Source organism: Fukomys damarensis, unplaced genomic scaffold, assembly GCF_012274545.1.
Source record: "Fukomys damarensis isolate Sample0158 unplaced genomic scaffold, DMR_v1.0_HiC HiC_scaffold_12, whole genome shotgun sequence".
In the NCBI taxonomy this organism is placed as follows: domain Eukaryota; kingdom Metazoa; phylum Chordata; class Mammalia; order Rodentia; family Bathyergidae; genus Fukomys; species Fukomys damarensis.
Genome location: NW_022900924.1, coordinates 45,632,931 through 45,658,159, shown reverse-complemented (window position 1 = coordinate 45,658,159; position 25,229 = coordinate 45,632,931). Strand labels below are relative to the sequence as shown.

Sequence of the window (25,229 nt, the reverse complement as noted above, 5' to 3'; positions counted from 1 at the left end):
GTATCCCGTTGTGCTTAATAATAAGCATAGGAGCCCGGTATGGTGGCGCATGCCTGTAATCCCAGCACTCAGAAGGCTGAGGCAGGAGGGTTGCTGTGAGTTCGAAACCAGCCTGGGCTACATAGTGAGTTCCAGGTCAGTCTCAACCACATAGTGAGACCCTGTCTCAAATAAATAAATAAATAAATAAATAAATAAATAAATAAATAAATAAATAAATAAGAAGAAGTATAGGCCCAAAAGAGTAGTCAAAAATACTAACTATAATTGTTATTAGGCATGTATCAGATTTATCTCTCTTAAGTGACATCACTGGTCTGACCTCTTGTCTACAATGAGTTTAATGACAATTATCTCTACCCTATTCCTACTGGAAGATGCTCCTTTGTCTCCAAATCCCTGTGGATTTCAAAGAGAAAACCACACCAAGGACGGGCTTTAACTCTCACAGAGAATATCTTTCCAAGAATTTCTGATGTCAATGTCAAAGAACTGCGCCACATGAAGAGTGGCTGCAGGAACTGTGCTTGGAGTTGAAGAAAGGGCGGCTGAGGCATGGGCTGAGGGACGTAGGAGATCAGGTTTTAAATACATGAGTAGTGGCAATGACGAAGACACAAGCTGATGTTTTTGACAGGTGGCCCCAGGGGACAAAAAAAGTTGGGCTGTTGAATTGAAATTAATGGAGCCATATTTCAGTTCAATGTAAGGAAGAGTTTGTGTGTTTGTTTGTTTTAATAGTCAGCTCTCTGGTACAAGGACATAGTTTACCTTCTGGTAAATCCCCTTCTCTGAGAGCATTTAAGCAGCATTTGAGTGGAGGAAGAAAGGCAGGAGAAGGTCAAATAACCTTTGAAGAGGCTTCAGGTCTGAAACTGTATGGTACCACGGAACAGGCGGAGGATAATAAACCAATCACCTGCTTTCCCAAATTGTAACCCTTGCTTCACTTTGGATGGGTATCTTATTTCTATAACTGTAAAATACAGTTACAATCGGTGTTATTCACCCATTACTGATCATTTGTTTATTCCAAAAAAAAGTATACTGTACACTTATTATTGTCGGGAATTTTTCTAAGCATTAGGGATACAGGGGTGAATATAGATCAATAAGCCATTTAAAATCGTCCTTTTTTTTTTTTTTTTTTTTTTTTTTTGTACCAGGGATCCAACTCCAGCCCTTGCACTTGCAAGGCAGGCGGCAGAACCACTGAGCTAAATCCCTGATCCAAGCCATTTAAAATCAATGAGAGAAGTATATTCTCCTTGGGATAGTAAAATATTCCGCCTGTTGTTTACATATTCTTTGGCTATTTCAATTGGCTAGTTAGTTTATACTAACTGACAATTTATGCTAATCGGTTGGTTAGTTAACTATAATGTTGTTAAAATTTAAAATTAATTTTTTTCCTGTCCTGAGAACTTCGTAAAATTTCAGAAATAAGATGATTGGATTTTCCTTCCCATAAGTTTGAAAACCCAACAAACAAGGCTTTATTAAAAAAAAAAAAAAAAAAATAAAAAAAAAAAAAAAAAAAAAAAAAAAAAAAAAAAAGCCTTGCAGCTGTGAGCACAGAGAATAGAATTTGATACAGAGAAGACAGGAATTGTAATTTTTGCTTATTCCTTCTAGGATCGGAGCAGCAGGGGGCAGCTGCAGAGGCAACTTCTGAAATGAAATTCTGAAGACCCCCAGTTGATTGCTACAGCCCAATTCGCTCAGCAGCATGTTCTGCTGTGGTGAAAACAGATTCAGAAACAGGACGCCTTTTGCTTGGAAAATCTTTAAGTAAAGAAAAACTTCACATTGCCCTGTCATACAGTCTTCTTCAGACTGCCCAGAGAGAGGACGGGAAATATGGCATTTCTGAGCATGAACGCTGCATCCATTCATTGACATTTGGGCCATTGATTCTAAGATGACTACTCTTGCAAGGGGCAGGAAAAACCCAACTAGATTCATGCATGTGTAGATTTCAGAAGGGTGTGATAATAGACTCTATGAGAGTTTCTCAGAAAGGAAGTCACAAAGAAAGAAAGAGGAATCTGTCTAGCTTATGTGATACTCATAGAAGATTTATATCCAGAGAAGTTCACTGTGTAGTGGTAAATAGGCAGCAACCCATGTGTATAACGAAAGGATAATTATTTATTAAGTGTTACTGCACAGCTGTGAAAATAATGTCTACCAAGGATTTTTTAAAACATAGTAGAAGAATATGGAATCATATTAAAGTGGAGAGAAACAGCCTAAAATTATGTAACTTGACAAAATTTAATTGAGAAAGTCTGAGCACACACAAACAAAAAGCCTGGAAAACAAATGCATCGAACAAAGTGTTAATGATATTTGCCTTGGGTGACATTATCATTGTGACTCTTTCATATTATAATGTTTTTGTATTCTACAAATTTCAATCATTTAACACATTTCACTTTTAAAATCAAGAAATAAATTATGTATTTTTGAAAAGCTCTTTTCTACCTACTCATAGATAGCTACAATACCAAAGGAAAGCTCTTATAGTATATATTTTCTCTGGCAAGGAAAATCACCCTGGGGATCCTACCATTTTAAACAGTATTTCTGCAGTTCGGTTTACCTGTTATTACCAACCGGCAGATGGACATCGGATTGTCCACTGCCAAAGCACTCATGTCCATTTTAGACTACTCAGTGCCCTTTTGCTCATACCATAAGTTTCTGTTACTTCCACTCTTGTCTGGCAAACCACCACCCTTCACCTTTCTCAGGACTGTGCTTCATGTCGAGTTGCTTCTGAGCCACTCTGAGAGAGATGTGTGACTACACCCATGGCATTCTCCCGACCCCACTAGTACGTGTGAAAACAAAAATGTGCCAATGAGATCTCTAAAAAGAAATGAGTATTTAGATGAGACTATTGAAAGAAAGCGAGTTCTTGTCTTTTTTCCAGTGGAGTGATACTGAGGGATATATAACCCTAGAGTTATCAGAAAGCCCCATGTGGAGTCTGAGAATTAAGCCAGCACGGAACCCTTCTACCCCACGTAGAGGAATATCCAATAAGTAGGAAGAAAACCAGCGCTGACCCACCTTTCTGCTTCTGGATCATGTTGGGCCTGAAGATAGAATTTATACATGGATTCTTCAACCTACTAACAAATTAATTTTGATTTGCCTCAGATGACTTATGTTGAACTTTTCAGTTTTTTGCCACCTAAAAAGTTCTAACCTAAAAAGTTCAGACAGAAAACAGGGATGGAGAAGTGAAAATAAAAATCATCCAGATAACACTTCGATAATTACATGTTAGTCACGTGACTTAGGCAGCCCCTAAATATGAGTGTGCTATAGGAACAAAAATCACATCCTGAATGAATAAATATTACTTTTCGCCTGTTTAACAGCTGAAGTGTTCCCAGTTTAAGCAAACAATAAAATGTGATGTCATGCCCGTAATGCAAATATTTTTAATTTAACGTAAACTCCCGCAGAAAATCTATAGCATATATTGTAGACCCAAGGCACACAGAAAATAACACAGAAATTACCAAGAGTAAGCATCACTAAACCAGTCTTGCCAAATTAACCTCATACACTCTTTCAACAGCCAGGGTTAAATCAATTGGTTAGGATAATGTTAACACATGGTTTGTCTGATTTTCAAAGGTTTCTCTTGAGGGCATAAGCTTGTAAATGTAGAATGATATGAAGAACTCCATACTTACCCTGCCCACCAAGAAAAAAAAATTATATAACCCACAAAGCTATAAACTTCTTCATAGATAGCTAAAGTTTCAAGTCAGTCAAATAACCAATATTCCAAAGGAAAAGTCCCTCCAAAAGAGAAAAGGTAAAACAAGGATTTTTATCCTTTATAGATCATGGGAGAAAGTGTCATACAGGCAGACATGAAGAAATGAGCTGAAATTTAAACACATTCGCAAAGGCCAAGTGTGGGCTACAGCTAAAGCTAGTGATATCTGAAGTTTTCCAACCCAAAAAAAGAGTTCCCATTCATTCAGAATTCCTTCTTCACAGGTACAAATTGGTGCTCATGAGAAAGCCAGGGGCAGAGGAGGACATCAGGGAGAAGTCGCCTTGGCAGCTCAGGTACAAAGAAGGCAACAAAAGGAGCCAGGCGTGGTGGTACACGCCTGTAATCCCAGCACTCGGGAGGCTGAGGCAGGAGGATCGCTGCGAGTTCGAGACCAGCCTGGGCTACATAGTGAATTCCAGGTCAGCCTCAACTATACAGTGAGACCCTGTCTCAAAAAAAAAAAAAGTCTCCAACAGACAGGCTCATGTTTCCTCTGACTTCTCTCCAATGATTTGAGATGCTGGGATGAGGCAGCGATTAACAACGTTCAGTTACTTCCAAGGAGAAAACTCTCTCTCGGGGCATGAGTGAAAAATCCACTGGAGGGGAAGGACAGAGGCCAAAGTACCCTGCCACTTACCATTCTGTGTTCAAACCAAGCCCAAACAATAGCTAGGGGTGCGCAAGAACTATAAATAAAAGGTAAGAGTGGCTGCCCTGGGGAGAATGAACGTTTCTGTTCGTTAATAAAGGCTCTGAGGCTGAAACTAAGGCACCCAGAGACTGCCTGAGACCAATTCTGGAATGAATAACTTTCTCTACCCCTGCTTAGGCCGAGCAGCAAGCCAGAAAGCTACCTCTGGGGAGACAGAGGGGTGTAAAGAGAGACCACTTCTGTGGTGGGGTTTTGAGCCGATTGCTCAAAAGAGTGTCCAGGTATCTGATCCCAGTGCCTGTGTCCATGTCTATTTCCAAAAGAGCAGAGACCCGTGGCTTTCATAAAAACAGGCCTGGAGGTTTTGTTTCTCACGAGCTCAAAATTCACTGCTAAACTAATACACACTGTTTTAGGTTTACACATTAGAGGAGTCCTAGTAGGAATAGTCTATATCAAAAGCATAAAAAGTTAGTAGGTTTTTAATAAATGAGAGCAAGAGCTTTGGAGTCAGGCTACCAGGGTTAAGGTTCTGATTTTGCTGCATCTTAAATGCCAGATTTGAACAAATTTTGTAGCTTCTTGGTGCCTGCTTCGGTAAAGCCAGAATTAACCCAACTGAGTCAGAAAAAAAGAAACTTCTAGTACATGCACAAAAATCGTCACTTCGTCAGAAATCCATCAATTAAATTCAGGTGACATAATACAGTACAGATATAAAATAAGACATAATCCCCACTGGTAATAATTCAAAATCTGTTGGGGGAGAAAAATAAACACATGAGTCTAATATAAACCTTAGTGAAAAAAAACTCAAAACTAGGAATTCAAACCTAGATCGGGTAAGGAAGAGGTGTGACCACAAGGTTCTCTGATGGCTTAATGAAGGAAATCAGATTTGGGGTGTATTTGAGGGATGAGCAGGTCATTACCAGCCAGGTATCAGGGTGAAGAAATACATAGCCCACCATGATGGCTGACACCTCTAGTACCTGCATTCAGGAGGCTGAGGCAGGAGGATCGCTTGAGCTCAGGGGTCTGAGTCCAGCCTGGGCAACACAACAAAATCCCGTCTTAAACAAAAAAACTTTATGATATATTCTGGGAAGAAGAAACAAGTGGACAACATTCCAATGTTTACAGAAAATGGAAAATGAAAAATTGTCTCTTAGAATTGGCTAAGGGGAAAATCTACACAGGGTTTTCCTTCTGCACTGAAAAATCCTTAGGATACTTGGCATTTCCAAGTTGAAGAGGAACAAAGCTCAAGTAAATCTGTGCCATAAAAATCAACCTTATTTACTACTTAGATCTATATTTTTCTATCTATATAAACTTAATTCTTGGGTACTTTTGGTTTGAAACTGGTGTCAGAAACATAGCTTGTTCATCACAGTAACATCTCCTATATACTGACTGATACTGAGACTTGAATACCAGAGTCTCAAAGTCCTCCATCCATGGGTCTCCAGAATCCTAATCGATTCTGGAAATGCTCATATGGTGGCAGACTCCTTCATCCAGGGTGCCGTGTGGACTGCTGAAGTTAGAGGGGATCCTGGCCCATGGAAATGATGTCTCTAGAAATCATGCAGGACTTTGGGGCTCCGCTCACTCTGTTCTTGTTCTAGTGGGGCATCTAGGACATAACTAAGCCCTGTGTCCATAAGTGCAGCCTGGCAGAGTGTGGAATTGAGGAGGCTGTGTCCCAAGCTGCCTTTTGGTTCTACCCAGGCTGTGGTTATGGGCTGTTTATCATAGCTTCAATCATGGGCCTTCAGAAGTAGCTGCAGGTCATTTAGGTGGGTGGTGCTACGAGGCTAATCTTCACAAACCCTTGAAACTGGAACCCAGGAACAAATCTCCTCCGAACAATTGCCAATTCCTTTGAAGACCAAGAGTCTGTGTTCTTCTTTATGCGTTTGAAGACCTATAAGTTTCAGCACTACTTAATCACTGAGCAATACTCTTCATTCACTGTTAGTAGTACACAGCAACTGCTAGCACTTTCCAGTTCCTGCTTTCCATAAGAGTAATCGCTGATCAACTCTGTCCCTTATTCGTCAGTAATTCAGAAAGCAACTGCCATACATTTCTAATTCCCACTTAACATATAGACTCCAGAGATGTTTTCCTTTCTTTGACTATAAAAATGCACAGCACCTTAGTAAAAATCAACAGTGTCATTTACATGTTTAAAGGTGTTACACAATGGCTTTATGTGGCTGCTTCAAAATATTTTTAAAAGTGTGTGTGTGTTGAAAAAAAAATGAGGAAATCACCTGCATTGATGCAGGGAAGAATTATTACCTCTACTTCGTAAGTAAGGCAAAGCCAGAGAGGTGACCATGATTTGCTTTCAGGTTGTAAGAATAAATAATAGCAGAGCCAACAACTGCAAGTCTGGTCTCCAGCCTCCTGGTGTGTTTCTTTCAATTACACCCTGCTGTCTTTTCTACCATTAACAAGCAAAATAGCACTTCCAGAATTCTGCAAAACAAAGAGGCAGTAAACCATTATTTAAGGCAAGAACTTAAACCATAGACTGCCATTACTTGGCCAAGTGAACTTGGGTCTGTCACTTAATCCCTTGCTCAGTCCTTTTGATAAAAGAGAGATAATAACTTCCAGTGGAGTTGCTGAGAGGATTAAGTGAATTAGTATGTTGGACGTTCTTGGTCCAGCCTTGGCCCAAATCAAAATGGAAATATGCTACTAATTTTACCATCCAAACGCATTCTTGCTTTTCCTTATGATTTGCCCCTAATGGACAAGCTAAGAACCTTAGTGACATCCTTAGAAAGTACTTATCTTGTTCGCCCCTTCTTTGTCACCCGTTATCTCCGGGTTGTGAAGCCTTCACATTTCTAAGTCTCTCTCAAAGCCTTTCTTTATTCATCATCCTCTCTGGCCAGGCTGTAGTTTGGTCCTGGTCTTCTCATCTAGGCTGTTTCAAACACCTCTTCAGCAATCTCACCTGTTCCAAGCCATCTCCCTCACCCCTTGCCTTCGGAGAGGCAATCCCTACCAAGTCATTCCTTATTCCAAATCCGGGAGCTCACCTTGGGTCAGCCTTTCTGACTAAGTGCAGTTCTGCCTTCAGAGAGTCTAATCCAGTTCGTCTAGAATGGAGCCTAATAATCTATTTTCGATCCATCTTGATTCCAGAACAGCTATTTCAGTTACTTCATGGACCAATATATAGGAATCATTAAAAATAATAAAATGTACACTTATTAGGATGTCTTACAAAGTCTTTTACCATCTCACTTAACCCCTCTGGAGAAGTTAAATGCCATCATTTTCCCTTGAAGTTTATTTGGACTGAATTGTTCCTAACTCCGTGCCTGCACAGCTCTGAACACACAACCCCCACCCGGACACCTAACATGTCGTGTGTCTGCGTCCCTGGCTGCTCTGCTAGCCAGGCAGCTTGGTGGGCACACGATCTGTGCCGTCACACAGGGCCCCAGGCTCAGAAGGACCCTGGGTTCAGTGCATTGTTATCATCATCCTGAAATTCTTAATATTGCTGGACAAGGGTCATCTCATCTTCATTTTGTACCAGTCCCCACTGCTTATGTACTTGGCCTTGCCAGCTCGACTGTGAACTTGTTGAAAACAGAAACTGTTTGTTATTCATTCACAATCTGCCTGGTTAGTGCAGAGAACTCCTGGCATAGAGCAGCGGTTTCTTAAATATTTGTTGAGTTCATAAATGAACAGACGAAAGGATAGAATAAAGTATGGACTAGAAAAGTACAGCGCTACAGTTAATTAACTCCAAAGAGTGAGTTTTGCTTATGCTTGGGGAAGAGAAACTCCAATTGACAAATTCATGAAATTATGGAGCATTGTAAATAAATAATCTCAAATTTTCCAGCTTTGTCTTTAAATTACTCAAACCAATTCTCCTCTTGAGGCCTGCTGTTTCCCTGTTCTCGGAGTGGGAAATTGCAGGTTAGTGCCGTTTAGTTACTGTCAAATACCCGCTAGTATTTGTGCCAGGCACTGTGCTCAGGTCCAAGGGTAGCAGGAAGGGAAGGGGAGGCCACAGAGAAGTAAATCACAGAATCCCTGTCCTCCAGGAGCGATGGAATCTCACCCATCAAGAGCTTATGCCAACGATGAGTTGACTTCATGGGAGTTTTGCAGAATGAATGAAGAATAAAGACATCAGGCTTGGCCAGTGGCCCGGCTTCCTGAACATTGCAGCTGACAGAATGTCTCAGCCGAATACAATTCCTCCACTATGAGGTCTGTAGGTTGGCCAGTTAACAGTGGCAACCAAGTCGGAGGTGCTCGTGGGGCATAATAAATAAGCAGCCGGTGGGGGAGGTGCCTCCACCCTGCTGCCCGGTGTTAGAGAAGAAAAGGCCAACATCAGCTACGGAAGAAGAAAGCCAAGCAACTGGTGGGGACAAACGACCCTGGCTCATGCTGACGATAGGCACAGCTTGGCTTCCGAGGGGGCCCAGACCACATCCCACCTGCTGCTACAGCACTGCCCCTTGGAGTATTCGCATCCTGCTCTGTGCTCAGAAATGAGCTGGAAGTTCAAAAAGACTGCCTTGCTTTTCCATATTCATTTGTCTTTAGTTGCCAGGTAGCTAACGTCATTGATTATGTTAAATATTTACTGGCACAGAGCTGGACATATCATCTCCTCATGATTTCCCTTCTTTATCTCCATACACACCCAAATACAACAAGAGAATCCTATTTGAGTATCATCCACTTAATTCCAGTATGCATCATCATAAAACAAAATTAAATCAACCACATTCTGTTTTTTAAAAAGCACGCAAATGTTAAATATTTAGTATAATACTCATTGGTATAACATCAGGAACAAAACTAAGAGATTCCTGTTGAAAAAACATAAATATCAATTGAGCGTAAAAAGATGTGTCTAGCTTCAAAGGAAATGCAGAAAGAATACAGCCATAAAACATCATTTTCACACACTAGATGAGCCAAAGTTAAAAACATTGATAAGGTTCAGTGTGGGTGAGTATGAAGGAGAAAGTAAGTATCTCAAAAGAGGATTGCTGCTGAGAGTAAATTGTTACAATCACAACCTTTTGGAGAGCAATTGGGCATTATGTGTAAATCCAAATTTAAAATGGGTACTGCCATTAATACAGCAGTGCAATTTATAGGTCTTTATCTTTAAATAATCTGACAAGTATGTAGAAATAGACATACAAAGTTGAGCACAGCCAAAACAAAATTGGAAATAACCTAAATATCCAATAAGAAAGGTGTAATACTACAGCACAGTTTATCTGAATACATTGAAATAGTTATGTGGCACTACTATTATCAAAAGCAAAATAGATCCACAGTGCAATCCAGGTGTAATGAAAATAACAGCCTTCTATAAAGAGCACCAATGAGTAAGTCCATTTTTTATTGAAAAATATACGTTTGTAACTGGGCACGGTGGCTTGCACTATGCTCCGAGCTACTTGGTGTCTGAGACAGGAGAATCCCTTGAGCTTAGAAGTTCAAGACCAGTCTAGGCAACATAGTGAGAGTCTGCCTCAAAAAAAAATTTTTTTAAGTAAATACTTGTGAGTATGTGTATGTATTTCTTTAGATTGTGGTTGATTTTAATTTGCTTTGTCATGATTGCTGTGAAGATGGCTAATATCCAAATTCTACCTATACACAAAGGAAGTCACACAGAAAAAAAATATACTCAGTGTAATCAAAAAATACAGAGAATGTTGAAATTTACAATTTTTATTACAGTAAAAGATGCATTGCCATGAATACCCCTGCAAAACCCTCCCTCTTGCTTTGAACACACTTTTCCCATCATTCTCACTTTCTGAAGCAGCCCTGAAGTCCTCTTTCCTGAGTGTCTTTAGTTGTGCTGTCCTGGCTGCCTCAGTGTCCTGAATCCACTCAAAATGTTCACCTCTCACGGTCACTGTGATTCTGGGGAAGAGCCAGAGGTAACCGAGGGCCAGATCTGGTGAATGAGTTGGGTCAGAACACACTGCCATGTTTTGCAAATGACTGGGAATATTTTGAGGGGAGCTGATGGCAATGCATTTTTTTACTGTAATACATTTTTTAATTTAAATATGCACATTATTTTTCCATCACCCCTGTGTGTGGGTGGGAACCAAGAGCACATCCTGTCTCCAGCAGCACTGTGTCACGCTCGGGACGGTCCTGCCCTCCGAGCCAGGTGCCAGCGCAGTGCTTGAAACGGGCCCTGGGATCTTCTCTGACCGCCTCTCATCCTGACCACCGTGTGCCTTCCTTCCACGAATTGACTCATTCAATCAAATTACAGTCAAATCTTCTTGGCCTGGGAGGCATTCAATCTCCAGAAGACAATTTTGCATTTCTCCACAAGCCTCATTAAATATTTGAAAGTTTTAAATAGTTTCCATTTTTAAAAGTTTACCTCCCTGAAGATAATCTTTGTCCCTTTATTTCCAAATATCAGGTGTGAAAAAAAACGCTTCACTGTAATTTCCATGCATTACAACAAACTGTGCTAAATGAATGCAAATTATCTCACGGCTCACCTGCACCCTGATACCTATTGAAATTTCTGCCTCAGTAGTTTCTTGTTTGCCCCTGTTTAGCATGAAGGAGAGATTCCTAAGCTTCAGACTTCATAAAAACACTTGTGAAAGAGGAGGATTATAGGCAATGTGTTTTTTACTGCAATAAATTCTTTACTGCAATAAAATGTTTAGTTTAAACATTCACCGTGTATTTTAATCACCTCCTTGTACTTCACAACTGGCTTTGAATGGAGCAGGATGGAAGTGCTAGGTAGTATTTACAGATTCCCATGGTGTAAATGCTACAAACATTATTCATTTTAAGCTACTAACGTAACATCACCCAATAAGGAATTAGAGAAAGATGTACAGTTGCCTAACATTTCGAAGGATTTCTATAACACACACACAACAGATGAAATTTGAAGAGTAGAGATGCAAGTAAAGTATAGTCAAGTAATTAGAAAGTGGTGAACTTTGTGTATATGTTTTTTGGTTTTTTTTGTTTGATTTGTTTTTTTGTTTTTTTTTTTTTTTGGCACCGGGGATCGAACTCAGGTCCTTGTGCTTGCAAGGCAGGCGCCGGAACCACTGAGCTAAATCCCCAGCTGTGTGTATGTTTTTAAAAGTCTGGAAGAGTCGCTACTATGATAATACTCGTCATCTCTAGATGTACACTCATGAGTCATACTTATTTCACTCTTTAGACCCTTGTCATTTCAATGTTTTTATTTTTTAAAAACCTTATATTGTCTTTATAGTCAGAAACCAGGAAGATTAGAGTTCATTCATGTGAGCAATGTTTGTGTCAACTAAACCATGATGTCTTTGCTCAGTCGTGGTGTAAGGAAATGAATACCCAGGTCTCTAAGTCCTTTCAAAATAGCGGTATCAACTCAAAGGAATTTGAGCACATCTTCCTACACTTTACAGCTAAAGGAACTAAACTCCAAATAGGTATTTTCCCCAAAGTGAGTGTCACAGGGCAAGTATAAGGACACCCAATACCTCTCCATACATCCCTATAGAGAACAAATATGCATTTCTCTAGTCATGACTTAATGAGAAGAGATTATCTCCTTTTGTGTGTGCTTGGATTCATTCACTGGGCCAATTGTGGAGGCCCTGACTACACCCAGCTTTGTTTAGACAGCAGCAGCTCCTGCTCTTCCAAAAATATTAACTTCTCAAGATACTTCCACATAGATCCTCTCAGCTAAGAACCCTACAAGACAGGCAAAGTCACAAGGTAGTACCGTTTTACAGGTAGTAAAACTGAGGCTGAAGCCGGCTAGAAGCCACCGAGAGCCCACCTTCTGCCTGATCAATAGAGCTCTCTGAGGATCTCCTATTTGCCTGTAGGAAGCAACAATCAGATGAGTCTTCTCTGAAGGTCACTTTCTCCCCTTCTTGTCTTTGTCCTAACACCAAATTCTTTCTTCCTTTCATCGCTGCCTCCTTTTTCACTAAGCCATATGACTATCAGGTCACCTAGAGTAGCTATCACCTACTCAATCTTTTTCTGTATAAAAATGTGTGGAATAGAGGGCTAACCCATTTTCTGATCCCCCTTCTGTCTCTCTTAGACAGAAGCTACCTTTCTCGCAATAAATTTTTCCCATTCACAAAAGATGTGTGGGATAGATGTAACCTATCTCGCTAATTTTTGAAGTTTAACTGCTCTGGTTAAGAGAAAGAAGAGTTAGTGAAAAGGGGCACGGTGTCAGACACAGCACCAGGCAGGTAGCCAGGTTTCTGCAAGCAGAACAGGATGGGGAGCTATGAGCGCATACTAATGCTACACCTCTGCTGAAGCTACCTGACTTCTAGCAGAAAACAGCATTGCTTCCCACTGCAGAGGTCCATCCCATCAGGGCCCTCAGATGCATATAAAACGAGGCTGACACCCTGGTTTTCTGGTGGTGCTGTGGATAAACAACTAGCAAAATTGCTTTGTTGAGAGCTTTTTGTTAGGCTGGGGGAAAGGCAGTAGTTGCTCTAGAATAAAATATGTCTTCTGGAAAAGAGATGAATCCCAGGCATGATTCTCAATGATGCTTCCCAGAAAAATTGTGGAAGAACAGAAATGAGTAGATAGGAAAAGAGTGAGTGAGGACAAAACACCCCATTATAGGGGAAGGAACGCTTGCTTTCTGGTGTGAGTATTCAAGATGAGGATAGAACTTTCAACTTAATATCATGAGTAAGGCAATATATTTCTCTCTGGAGAACATTTCAGAGAAATAAGGATGACACCAAACATGGGAGCAGGAAGTCACTTCTGGTGACATCTATGTAGGGCCTGGGAAACAACTGTCACTTGGCAGTCAAGTCCAAAAGAAATAAAGGCTTGGTAAGGAAAGCTATCTGAGTTACAGTGCCTTTTATTTCTTTATAATTTTTTTTCAGCTTTTATAGAAGAAGGAATCTACTCTGGAAGGTCCCCCCAAAAAAGTTGTTGCTATAGGAACAGGTAAGCAGATTAGACTTGAAAGACCAGTTTTAGAAGAAAGAATTTAATAGGCAGGACTCGAGCAATTAACCAAGAAAACTCTTTAAGTCAATGTCTTTGGGGTTTGTTATTTTTATATTAATTCCAGAAAGATAAAAAAATTTCTATTATAGAATGAAAGCATCATGTTTTAACATTTTAATTACATCATTACTGGCATAAAAGATTATGCTTACACAATCAGCAGGAAGACCTTATTAAAAGAAGTACATATTTCTAACTCTCTCTCTTGATTACACTGTAATTGAGAAATATAACTTTAAATTCACTGAGAACATGAGAGTCACCTTTGATTTTCTTACACTGCCCACGATGAAAACACATTAAAAATAAAAGGCACAATGAACTATAGAAAGTTTGCTGTAACCAATTTCTATAACAAGGGAGCTACAAGTACAGCTCTAGAAGTAAAAAGAAATGTATGTAGGCTGATAACTGTGAATATTTTATGACTTCCTGTCCAGCAGTCTCAGCAAATAAGACCTGTGACAAGAGAAGAAGGTCAAAGACCCAGCCGGCTGCTACTTCACTACTGATGCTCTCTTCTTCCCGTCAGGGAGCCCCTCTCCGCACATGGGGGACCACGGATACGATTGGAAGTCTTGAACAGAACTTGCTGTACTGACGAAGCTCAGAAGGGAATTGCCAAGTGGACCTGGGTTTCTCTCCCTTTCTGTTTTACTTAAAAAGGAAGCAATTCTGGATAACATGAATGCAATAGTTTCATTCTCACAGATGTCTGCTATCAGAGGTTGCATTTGTGGGAGGGAGAGATTTCTTAGACGTTATCCCCCTTCTCATGTCATTACAGAGCCACAGGGTAGATGAACGTGTGAGTGTGTATCAGTGAGAGAGTGTGTGTCTCTCCGTCTCTGTCTGGGGAGAGGGAGTGTTAAGAGGGGACGTGGCTAGAATCTTACCATCTCGTTCTCTTGTCCTTCATTGAGCACAGCCTTCTGCTTGTCCCCCATGAAAAAGCGATGTCACTCCTCCTCTGCCCTCCTGAGCAGACTCTTGTAGGACAAACCCGCAGAGCCACTTCGGCTCCTGTGCCCCAACTGGCTAAAAGGATTAATGATCCTCCAGGTTAAACTCCTTCTCAAGCACACACCTTCTCTCAGCAAAGGACAATTACGGAGGAGCACACAGAACTCCTCCCACGAGTCACCCTGGCTAGGAGGAATTTCTGGCTGTTCCTTGCTTACTGCATTGTCTCAGAGCAGCTGTCTCAAAGGAGGCTGCTCCCATGCCAATCTTTTTGTGCCCAACTCACAGCGAAAGAACTCACTGCCTGCCCAGTGTCTGCCAGCCTCAGACATCTGACTGCAAAGCCAGCGGGGTAATGCAGAGTTGGCAAGACTCTTCCAAGGAGCGGGTGCAAGAACTCCCAGGTCGCTGCCTTATTCCCAGGAGCTGTGGAACTGGGGCACAGGGGAGGCTGGCAGATCAGCAGATTTAATTTGCTTCATCAAAGCCCCCATCCATAGGTTTTTCATAGTACCCCCATTCATTTTGTTTACACCAGGTACAAATTATCACTAATCCTCTTCCAAAGATATTTGTAATCGCATTTCTTTGTGCACACAGAAAACACTCTACTTAACATGTATCTGGAACTAAGTTGATTTAAAAAAAACACATACAGGTGGAAAAAGTAGAGGGTTAAGCAATCTATTCTATGTAGTCTCTTGACTTTAAATATTGGAGGTTAAACCTCTTCAAGATCTTTAGAAATGAAATGTCCAAGTGGCTGAACAAAAAGACTAATTTTTAAGTCAGTAAACATTGAGTACAAGAAGCCACATTAATAAGTCAAGTGTATTTGCCACCTTCAGAGTAACGGAGGGATTCAAACATACAAACAAGTATGACGGAAGGTGGTTCTTGTTCTTAGAGCCAGAACATAAGTCTAAAATGATGGCAGAAATCATGATACAATGTAGTGAAGCACAAACCAACCTTGGCTCTCAAAACACACCTGAATTCCAGCTGATCCTCTGTGCTGGTCTTGGAGTGATCATTTAAAAAGAGGAATCGGTGCTCTCCTCTGGTGGCGTCTGGCAGCAAAGTGGAGGGAATGGTACTAGAGGCTTGTGAGGGCTGACCAGTGATGTGCTCTGAATTTGGAGAGCTTGAGTTCAAAGTTGGCCTTTATTAGCTGGCACTTATGCCACCTTGGGATCTAGTAAGTTACATGAACTCCATACACTTCTACCTGGTCATCTGTAAAATAAAGCCCACAATAACAGAACTTTCCTCCTAAAACTGCATTTCCAGGTATATTGCTTGGGAAATAGCAGTTGTTCAGTAACCGATACTAATTTTATTTTCTGTGTCTACTCACTATCCTTCAAGGTTCCTGACTGTTGGCCCTGATCTCTGCAACACACAAGTGTGTGTGTGTGTGTGTGTGTGTGTGTGCGCGCGCATGTGTGTGTTTAAAACCCTGATCAAATGGTGCAATATAAGATAAACACCAAAAAAAATGTAAACTAAGCAAACTCATTGTAATATTAATTACTATAATATGTACATATACAGTTCTATAAGTTTCTAAAAATTATAAGCACAATTTAACCAAATAATAAAAATAAAAGTAACATTAGCATTTTATCACAAGGTCAAGGTATGAGGAGTACAGAGTTTCCTTTTGGGGATGGTGAGCATTATGTAAAATTAGCAATCCGTATCACAGCTTTGTGAATGTACTAGAATTCACTGCATTGTAGACCTTAAAACAGTAGATGTTTGTGGAAATAAAATTTGCATTTTTATGTGAAAATTATGCCTCAAGAAAGTAAATGAACATTTTACAACCATTTAGTATATCTAGCAGAGAAAAAAATAAAACAAGTGGATTTTAAAACTTCATCTCAACTGTTTTTTGGGTTTTTTGTTTTGTTTTGTTTTTGGACTAGGGATTGAACTCGGGTCTTTGCGCTTCCAAGGCAGGCCACCGAACCACTGAGCTAAATCCCCGGCCTCAACTTTATTTGTTGTTTTTTTGTTTGTTTGTTTTGTTTTGTTTTGTTTCTTTGGAAACTTACTAGTTTTTGTTTGTTTGTTTGTTTGATACCGGGGATAGAACTTGGTCCTTGAGCTTGAGAGGCAGGCGGCGGAACCACTGAGCTAAATCCCCTCCCCTCATCTCAACTTTTGAGTGTTAGTGTACGAAGGGGATAAGACTACGTGAGCACCGGCGAGTAGGGAGGCGCACTGCATTGGCTCTCCACAGCTGGCCGCACCAGGGGGAGTCTCCTTCCGGTTTTGTCTCCTTCCGGTTCTGTCTCCTTCCAGTGCTGTGTCCTTCTGGCTGGGATCCTGAATGCACTTGGCCACTCACATGCCAATGTGAGGGAAGACAGGTGAGTAGGAGCTGGAGGAGAAATTGCGCACCAACTTTCCCCAGCAAAGGAATCCGACTGTACTGTCAATGGTATCTTTTTCTTTTTCTTTTTTTCATTAGTCCGTGTTTGCAGTACGTGATGTGTACGCTCCTGGTTCATTCCTCTTTCATCCCCTTTGCCTCCTCTTCCTCCTTCCTCCCTCCATCTCTTGATCGCTTCCCATCTGAGAAAGATCTATCACCCTACTTCTTATTATGTATCTTTTATTCTGCTCTTTCTTTATAATTTGGGTTTCTCATATAAGAGAAACCATGCAGTACTTAAGCTTGTGTATCTGACTTATTTCCTTTAATGCTATGGTTTCAAGAAATCAAATGATAACAAATGGTGACAAGGCTGCATCCTGTGAGAGCAGGAACGCTCCTACAGTGTTAGTGGGAATGTGAAGTCGTACAACCACTGTGGAAAGCAGTATGGCGATTCCCCAAAAACACTAAAATTAGAAATTCCCCCAAAACACTAAAACCCAGCTATTCCTCTTCTGGGTGTCTTCCCAAAAGAGTTAAAGACATCATGTTTGAGTGATTCACACACACACCGGTGTTTATAGCTGTACAGGTCATAATAGTTAAATCTTGAAAGCAGCCTATGTGCCCCTCAGCAGATGAATGGGTAACAAAAGTGTGGTATTTACACACAATGGAGCATTACTCTGCCATAAAGAAGGATAAACTCATGTCATGTGTTAATAATATTTAAGTCAAATGTGAGGTCATTGAAAGCTTTTGTGGAAAAAAAGTATATACGTGTAAGCATCCATAGAAAATCATGTTCCACAGCAGAATCCAAGAGAACAGAGAAATTTCCATAGCAAGCTTCCTCAGGTCCTTCGGGAGCTGCCATGACTCACAGCCACTCTTTATCTGCAGCCGCTGACTCATGGGCACAGCTCACCCTAGCGTATCTCGACCCAGGGCAAGATCTGTGAGAGAGCAAAGTGAGTGCCCTGGCACATCTTCGGCAGTATTCCAAGCACTCTGCACACGGCTTTGCGCTCGGCCCCAGGAAGGGCATCCCCACTTGGAAGACAAGGAAACGCAGGAGCAGAACATGAGCCATGTGCCTAAATTTAGGTGATTAACCAGTGACAGGCTCTGCGTGTGAGCAGTGTGAGACCAAAACTGCCTCCTTGTGGAGAATTTACGAAAGACCCTGAAAACACACACAAAAGCTATAGTAGATGGAGCTGCGGGGCCCACTCAGAGAGGGAGGCCTGGGGAAGCAGCTTTTGAAGCAAGGCAGCCTCGGCAGGCTTGGGAAGGTGAAACTCAGAGCTGGTTATGAGTTGGTGCCTCACCACTGATGCAGAGGGGGGCATCTGAGCACAGAGCAGGACAGAACAGATGTGGATTCATTATGGTCTGATGCTAATCTTACTCTGCTGACCAGTTCCATTCCTTCGTTCAGTTAACATGTATTGGATTACCTTCGGTGTACTAAGACTTGTAGGAGATGAAGAATAGAGATTCGTAAAGAATGGCCTGGAAGAGGTAACTGTGGTGTGAAAGCAAGACTAACACCACAATATAAATTCCAACACATATGCTAATTCCACAGAAGGAACAGGAGAAACTCGGGAAAAATCTTGGAAATGGAAGCTTTGTGGAGATAAGGATTTGATTCTCTGCTGGCCTGGAGAACTGGAGATGGAAAGAAAAAGCATTATTGACCAAGGAGATAGAGACCCAGAAGCCCACTCAGAGACTCTATGTTATACACATGTAACACTCAGTTAGAAGGGAGAGTAATGTCCAAGAGGAAAGGTTGCTTCAGCCTTTCTCTGATTCTCTCTCTGCACTCATTTCTTCTCAAATACTCTAACCAAAGATCTGAGCAGGGAAGAGAGGGAATAATTAGCTATCTTTTTGCTGATCTGGTACGTCTTACATTCGTGTATCCCAAGAGCAGGTGTGCTACTGTGCTCCACCCCTGCAGGTCTCTAATAGATGTGAAGTACAAATAATGGCAGGACTGGTTTCTCTGCCAGATAGGATATTTCGCTTGCCCGGCCCATTTAGATGCGGTAAAGATTAGTGGTCACAATGTTTCATCACATATTAATTGCTATCTTTCATCTGAGAACTCCACAGCATACTACAAAAATTATTTCTTGCAACACCTCCGTGAAGTCACGAGGTGAGTAACATTATTGCCCCTATTTGAAACCTGTAGGAATTGACTCATGAAAAGGTCACAAAGAACTGTTCAAGGTCACGGGTCCTTAGCATGGAGTGTAGTGTTTCTGCCTTGTCACCCTTGGCAAAGAGCTGTTTTAAGCCTCCTCTTCAGCCTTCATTACACAAATCTGTTTATGTGTTGTGCGCTCAGGGCTTTCAGTGACAGGATGTTATCTAAACTCCAAGTTTTACTGTTGGTATCATGAATTACCCTAATCCAAGCTAAGAGTTTGGGGACCATACTATAGCAAGCAAGGATGTGAGTCCCAAAGAAGAATTACCTGCCTCAAGGTAGCGAGGAGAAATTTAATTGAATTAATTGATGTTTTTAAAACATCTAGCAACTCGTGGATTAAAGGGTATCAGACAACAATATAAGGGCTTCCCATTAATTACAAAAGAAAACAGTGGAATGTCTCTTCTCAAAAGAATTGTTCTCATCTACCTCGCTGTGCAAGGTGGCTGGGGTAGGTTATTATTCCATGTCCTGAAAAGCCCTTCTTACTTTTTGTTGTTTTCAAAAATAAAAAACAAAAATAAGAGTTCTTCTGTGAAGGAAAGCAGTTCCCATCCTGTGAGGCCTACCTTAGTTGGCAACAGTTATGACAATTCCAAGTCACTAAAGACAGTCTGTAAAAACAAAAATCAAAACAATCAGGCCCTAGGCAGAAACTTCATGCCAGTGTGTTTAATTTCAAGATCTTCTGACTGAAATTTTGAGTATACAAGACAATATATGTTAGTGTCTAGCTGTTAAGAATCAAAGTCCATTATAACTGACAAATTACTTAGAAATTGCTAAGTGTCCCTCATTATTTATCAAGTGAAGAAAAAGTCCTAGGGAGACTGTATAATGATTTGTCCAAAGTTATAATCTGTAAGAATCGGAGCTCAAACGACTGTAAGGTGCTTCACACAGCACCATATTGCTCCTCACTTTTTGTAAGGGAATGAGAATTGGATGCTTTGAATAATTTCTCTATAGTATTTCAGAGAAGATTTAATCTGCAAAACATTGATTTAGATAAACCATCTCGAGAACCCCCAACTGGGTAAATTCATGGCCATATCATGGAATCAAGGGTATATCCATTTACTTAGGATGGAGAGGGCTTGGATCATACCATTAACCCCTCACTGAGGTAAGAATCGATGCTTGGGGAACTGATGAAACTGCAGGTGCTCACAAAGGAAGTTCAGTGGGCTAGGCAATGGAAGGTTACGGTGATCTTTGCTCACTGTTAGGGACTGCACTTAGCCAAGGAGGAAAGAGAGATCATAAGACAGAAGTTGAAATCTTGCCATCAAGCGCCGAGTGTCCAGCAGTGGGAAGGATGATACTTGGAAATCCAGACAGGAAGCTGGCTCCAAGGACTCTACCCTCTACTGGCCAAGCCCTGGTCTGAAGCCCTGGGCCCTGGGGCTGTGTTCCAGTTCCAGGTGGGAGCCTAGCACAGGAAAAGCCAGTCTTTGCCCCAAGTAAGGCTCTGGAATTTGAGATAGGCTGCCAGACAGGAGTTTGAGAACAGTCGTACCCATAACAGACCTCAGGTAGGTGAAGGAGAGGCCAGCCTTCCATCAGACTGGAAAGGACTGTGACCCGATCCATGAAAAACAAGTCTGGCTGGATTCCGCCCCCTGTGTGAGTCTGGGATGACCCAAGAAGTGGGCCGAGGACCTAGAGAAGATCAAAAACAGACCCCCTGTTCAGAGAAAGTGGTGAGGTGGGCCCTGTGGGCCTAGCTCCTGGGCCTCCCTGTCCACAAGCCTTTTAAGAGTTCACATTAGGGTGATCAGCACTGGTTACCTCTTTCATCAGCAAGCAAGATGATGTGGGCAAGGGAGGATATTCTCAAGTGGATTGATCAATGATATTTTAAGGAGGAAAGACAGAAATGAGCAACTAATGAAATTCAGAGTGTGTATTTTTGTACTACACATGTTTTTTAATGCTCTAAGCAAACTGACAATAAGAAATGTTATTTCTTAATTTAAAAAATGAAAGCAAAATTTAGTATTCAGACTTTGCTGCGGTTAACCTAGCATCCAAGGGAGCTCCCTCTAACCCTCCTCTATTCTGACAAAGCACCTCAAATAAAGAGGCAACCTAAATATAACAGTGTTTGCTGTGCCAATGCAACTTTAAAACAAGACCCCCAACTTCCAGCTGCATCTCTGCCACTACAGTCTTTGGGGGGCTGTTGGTGACCCTGTGTTTTCCTCCCTTGCACCCCCCTGTGAAGCACACAACTTCCTTCCTGCCTCTGCCTGCCTGACAGGGTACAGCTGCACTTCCCCCACCATGGGGAATAGAACCCAGCCTTCTGCCCCTTCTGCTTGGTCTTTCTCTGGCACTGGATTGTCAGCTAGGTGTGTGTTCTGTTGGTTGCTCTGGTTATTTATACCTCATTCACCCCACAGGAGGCAGCAGAGAGTAACAGTGGTTCACAGATCACCCTGAAGCTTTCCTAGAAACTACAAACTGTACCCAATCCAGACCTCCAAAATCAGAAGCACCCCTGGGGAAGCAAAAGCACAGAATGTACAACTTTCTGAGTATGGGTTATAGTAATGCTTACGCTGGAAAGAAAGAAAGAAAGAAAGAGAGAGAGAGAGAGAGAGAGAGAGAGAGAGAGAGAGAGAGAGGGAGGGAGGAAAGAAAGGAAAGAGAAAGAAAGAAGGAAAGAAAGAAAGGGAAAGAAGTTCTTTATATATTCTAGATAGTAATCCTTTGAGGAGTAGGTGGGAAAAATTTTTTTCCCACATTGTAGGTAGTCTCTTAGCTCTGTTTGCAGTTTCTCTTGCACTGCAAAAACTTTATAATACAGTGACATCCCAGTTGTTGATTCTTTGTGCAAGTTCTTGTGCTGCTGAGGATTTGTTCACAAAATCTTCTCTTATGCCACTGTCTTTGAGAGTTCTACCTAATTTATTTTCCAGTAAGTTTAGTGTTTTTGTTTCGATATTTAGATCATTAATCCACTTGGATTTTAGTTTAGTGCATGGTGAAAGATAGGGGTCTAGTTTTAATCTCTGGGAAGGTGAAAGCCAGTTTTTCCAACACTATTTATTAAAGAGGCTATTTTTCCTCCAGTGAGGATGTTTGGCTCCTTTGTCAAAGATGAGGTAGCTGAGAATGTCTGGATCTTCTAATCTATTCCATTGATCCTCAGATCTGTTTCTTTGCCAGTATCATGCTGTTTTTACCAAATAACTAAAAAAAAAAATCAGACCCCCCAAACACAAAGACCCGATTCAAAAATAGGCCTCGGAAATGAACAAACATTTCTCAGACAATTGAGTAAAAGCAGCAAATAAATATATGAAAACATGCTCAACATCACTGGTTATTCGAGAGATGCAAATGAAAACAACACTGAGATTCCACCTCACCCCAGAAAGAATGTCTGGTTTCAAGAAATCATCCAGTAACAAATGCTGGCGGGGCTGTGGGGAGCAAGGGACCTTTCTCCATTGTTGGTGGGAATACAGACTGGTGCAACCACTGTGGAAATCAATATGGAGATACCTCAAAGAACTAGAATTAGAGGTTCCCTTTGGCCCAGCTATCCCTTTCCTGGGTATCTTTCCAAAAGAATTAAAAGAATCATACCACAGTGATATATTCACACCCATGTTTATAGTGGCACAGTGTGTAATAGCTAAAACTTGGAAACAATCTAAATGCCCATCAACTATAGACTGGATAAAGAAGATGTGGTTTTCTATAAAGTGGAGTACTACTCAGCCATAAAGAATGAGAAACTAGAGACATTTATTTATAGCACATTGAGGCTATATTCTTAAGTGAAATAAATAGGACGCACTTCAGTAAATATCAAATAGTTTCTCTAGTGTGAAAAACTAAAAGTGTAAATACTGTTCAAACGGTATAATTAATAGTGTGAAATAGGAAGAAAATGGCTAAAGGGAAGGGGAAAGGAAATAAGGGAAAAGAAAAAATGTGGGAAAAATGGAAACAAAGTCTGTGTAAATAGGGATGGGTGAAGCGGGTGAAGGGAGGGCAGGGGTATTGGGAACCAAGTAAAGGTACAAGATCCCAATGATAAATATGACTGTATTGTTTGCTTTAAATGTACCAATAAACTTAATGAGGGGAAAAAAAGAAAGAAAAAGGGGGGCAAAAAGAAAAGAAAGGGGAGAGAAGGAAAGAATGAGGGAGGTCAGTTGTCCCAGCAGGCTGTCCATGATTAAACTAGAGAATACAGTGATATATCTGCGCGCGTGCGTGCGTGCGTGTGTGTGTGAATTTAAGTAAAGGAGTCCTTGGACTTGGAATCTTAGTCACTGTTTCCTGTTCTCTTCTGCCACTCATCTCCCCAGGTCTTCATCAAATGAAACCAATTTCAGCCTGCAAATCAGACAGTTTATATTATGGCTCTCTAATTCCACAGAGATGGAAATTTTTGTAATTGTTTAACTGCCCCAAACTACAAAATGGAATTATACTATGACTCTCCGGTATTATGATAAACATAAATAAGATTCCATGTTCATGGCCAAGGCAGTGTCACGCAAATTATAAGAATTAAAGGAAAATCAGCCAGCGACACAGATAACTGTTCTTGAGAAATATTTCTTCCCTAAAAAATAGAAAATTGAAAACAGACAATTTTAATGAAATGTTTTATTAATCTTTCCAAAATGAACACTCATGGTTTACATAAGGTGGCTTGAAGAGCACCAGCCCACGGGGACAAATGCATTCAAAGCAGACCCAGCCAACCCAGGAAAGACGCCTGGCCACCCTGGCCCGCCTGCCTTCCGGAGCCTCCTGGGGGCCCTGTTGGCTGCCACCTGCAGGCCTGACTTGGTGCTTTGTGACCAAGAAAGCTACATGGCATTTGGCAGGCCTGAGAGTCATCCACCTATTGAACTACCTGGCCAAAATCCCTAAGCAAGATAATAAGCATGACAAGAGGCATCACCTTTGCCCCGTGACACACAATTGTAGGCATGAAAGTGCATATCCTAAGGAGTAGATTTCAGAGGCACAAATTGGCTGTCTTCAGGCATCAGGCTGCTCACCATGTAGGACAGGATTGGTGCTGGACTCACCATCCCAAGAGAAAAGTAGGATTAACAGGTGGAAGCTGCTGCCCAGAGGCTGAGAGTATAGACTTGGGTCATCTTGACTATGGTGATGACTTCACAGATGTTCGCATGATGCACCTTGTATATGTGCAGTTCATGGTGTTCCAACTACTCTTTGGGAAAGTAGAAAAGAGGATGAGCCTTGACGTCACATACTTTGGGCTTCTGCTGCTGCCTTGTTACTTGCTATGGTGTGACCTAGGACAAATTTCTTAACCTCTAATAAATCCCTTGAAATCAGTAGTAAGAAATGAGGTGAGGCGGTACAAACATTCGCTGTGATCACTGAGTTCTCCGGCTCCTGTAAAGGTCTTATCAATGGAAGGGGTAATTAATACAAAGGCAGTAGTCCAAGAAGGATGGTCTTAGGGACCTGAGTTTCTGGGACCATTGGGAGGCCATCAGAGCACATGGGAAAGAAAGAAATACAGCCAAGCTCTGGAGCCTCACTGTCTAACCTGGGCAGCCCCAGCTGTTCAAATGAAAAACCTAAGAACCAGGTGACTTAGCGTTAGAAAGAAATTTGGAGGTTGGCTGATCCTGATCCCATTCAATGACCCCACTGTATCCTTGAGATGTCCCCACCTTCTTCCACTCCCTGCCACTCCCAGCTCTGCTCCAGAGGTCTCCTTCCCCAATCAGCACTCTCCGTGGGTATCTGATATCCAGGAACTTGCATCAGCTAAACTCTATTAAGTCAAGTATTTGGGAACAGGAAGTGGGAAATGCATTCATTTCCTGCCCGTTGCTCTCCCTCTGTGAGGTCTTGAACAAAGTCTCTTCACCGCTCTAAACTCTGTTGATTATTCTGTAGTGGAGCTGCTGTGGTTTTCTCCACCCTGTGATATTTCAGAGTGCTTAGTTCTTCTTGTAGGGCAGGTCATGTGGACTGCTGTGAGCACCAGGGGAGGGAGTGGAGGTAGATACAGGGCGGGGAGTCAAACTCCTCCATGCGCAAACCTGCGCTGCTGAAAGGAGAAAGCCAGAAGAGTCTTGTTTCTTCCTCAGTGAGAGAGATGCATAGGATT

General features: G+C 41.5%; 1 protein-coding gene across 5 annotated transcripts in view; it reads right to left on the bottom strand.

Moving 5' to 3' along the window:
• Positions 1 to 15,545, bottom strand: part of Atp13a4 (ATPase 13A4) — a 116,573-nt gene extending 101,028 nt beyond the window's left edge. For 3 of the 5 annotated variants that reach the window (XM_010624078.2, XM_010624081.2, XM_033762568.1), the window contains exon 1: positions 14,423 to 14,670. In XM_010624078.2, coding sequence (XP_010622380.1) covers positions 14,423 to 14,473 — 51 coding nt within the window. In that variant the 5' untranslated portion in view covers positions 14,474 to 14,670. Of the gene's footprint in view, positions 1 to 14,422; positions 14,671 to 15,461 lie in introns of those variants that run through there. The other 2 variants (XM_010624079.2, XM_033762567.1) reach the window with 2 other exon arrangements.
• Between the last annotated feature and the right edge of the window lie 9,684 nt (positions 15,546 to 25,229).